The sequence below is a fragment of the Daktulosphaira vitifoliae genome, unplaced genomic scaffold (genome assembly GCF_025091365.1).
Source record: "Daktulosphaira vitifoliae isolate Bord-2020 unplaced genomic scaffold, ASM2509136v1 Scaffold_2032, whole genome shotgun sequence".
Classification (NCBI taxonomy): Eukaryota; Metazoa; Arthropoda; class Insecta; order Hemiptera; family Phylloxeridae; genus Daktulosphaira; species Daktulosphaira vitifoliae.
This window is the reverse complement of record NW_026101592.1, coordinates 1-1555: the sequence shown is the minus strand read 5'-3', so window position 1 is coordinate 1555 and position 1555 is coordinate 1. Positions and strand designations below refer to the sequence as shown.

The 1555-nt window shown below is 24.3% G+C and overlaps 1 protein-coding gene across 1 annotated transcript; it reads left to right on the top strand.

The window, feature by feature from the left end:
- Positions 1 to 285: 285 nt before the first annotated feature.
- On the top strand, positions 286 to 1278 carry LOC126909911 (guanine nucleotide-binding protein-like 1; the record flags this gene model as incomplete). Its single annotated transcript, XM_050692319.1, has 3 exons — positions 286 to 645; positions 861 to 1071; positions 1150 to 1278. Coding segments are annotated over 3 exons (684 nt in total), but the record flags the coding sequence as incomplete, so codon positions are not given.
- Positions 1279 to 1555: the final 277 nt, after the last annotated feature.

The following is a 1555-nucleotide window of genomic DNA, read 5'->3' as shown; positions in this document are numbered from 1 at the left end:
TTTTTTTTTTCTTATTTTCAAATATCCTACTTAACTTTTATGTTGTAACTATTCTTTTAGCCTTTAAATTTATCTTTTTTTTTAAATTTAATTTAGCTGAAAATATAATTTTTATTTCTATAATATTTGCTTTACCTCTTTACTAATTTTATTATTGAAGAAATTGCCTTATAAAGTCAATTTCTATTACTATTACTATAGAAAGAAATTTTTCCTGGTAAAATATGTTTACTTATTCTATTTATATTTTTTCATGTCATAAATTAAACTTGTTATTTATATTTTATTAGGTATGTATTGCAGTTCAGACGAGAAACTGATGAAGAAATACGTAAACGTAAAGAAGAAGCAAGGAAAGAAATTATTCCTGTTACTGAAGAAGAGTTAGAATTTGATCCTGTACCATTCTATGATGGTGAAGAATTAGGTTTTCCAGTTAGACCAAAATGGAGTCCTGATATGACTAGAGAAGAGTTAGATAATAGGGAGTATAGATATTTCAAAAATTACTTGTTGTCATTAAAACAAAGAAGTGACTGGGATCAATTGAGTTATTTTGAGTTGAATCTTGAAACATGGAGGCAAATGTGGCGTGTGATGGAAATGTCTGACATCCTTGTATGGATTGCTGATGCACGATATCCAGTAAGTAATTAAAAGACTTGTAGTAATAAGTATAAGTCCATTTTTTGAGTTCATTTATTTAGAGCACTCTGTTATTATTATTTTAACTATAAAAATAATGTTTTGAATGCTCTTTGTTTTTTAATTTATTTGGTTGTTTATCTAAGAAATTGCTGTTTTATAAATAATGCATTGGTATCAAAAAGTTACTGTTAAATAAATAATTTTAATTTTAGGCCATTCCACCTTATTTATTTACATATGTGTTGAGGACATTAAAAAAAAGTTTAATCATCATATTGAATAAGGTCGATCTAGTTCCATCACCAGTAGCATTAGCCTGGAAACACAAATTAGTAGAAACATATAATTTAGATAATGATCATGATGCTAATGTACATGTTTTATTTTTTACGTCATACATAAAAAGCTCAGAATTTAAAGAAGGTGAAGTTTTAGTGTTAATATTTTTATTAAAAATCCTAACTCATAAAACTTATTATAGTTATATTCAAAAAAATATAGGAATACAAAAGAAAAAACCAAGGGGAAAATTGAAAATGGCTGCAGATGCTGCTGAATTGCTAATGAAGGAATGCAAATACATTGTTGAAAAATATCAAGCCAATAGTAAGTAGTATAAATTACATATTCAATATATTGAAACTATACTAATAAAATTTATCTCTTTTATCTTAAGTTTTAATATTATTCATGATTAAACGATAACTTTATAACTTTATTATTGTGGTACAATTATTTAAAACTACCACAACCACGAATTATTTTCAGAGTTGTTTTGATTTCAACAAATATTTTTCTCCTCATTGTGATGAATAATAATAATTACTATAAAAAAAAAAAAATAAATAAAAATAATAATAATAATAAGAAAATTTGTGATGATTTATTAAATTACAATTACAATTAA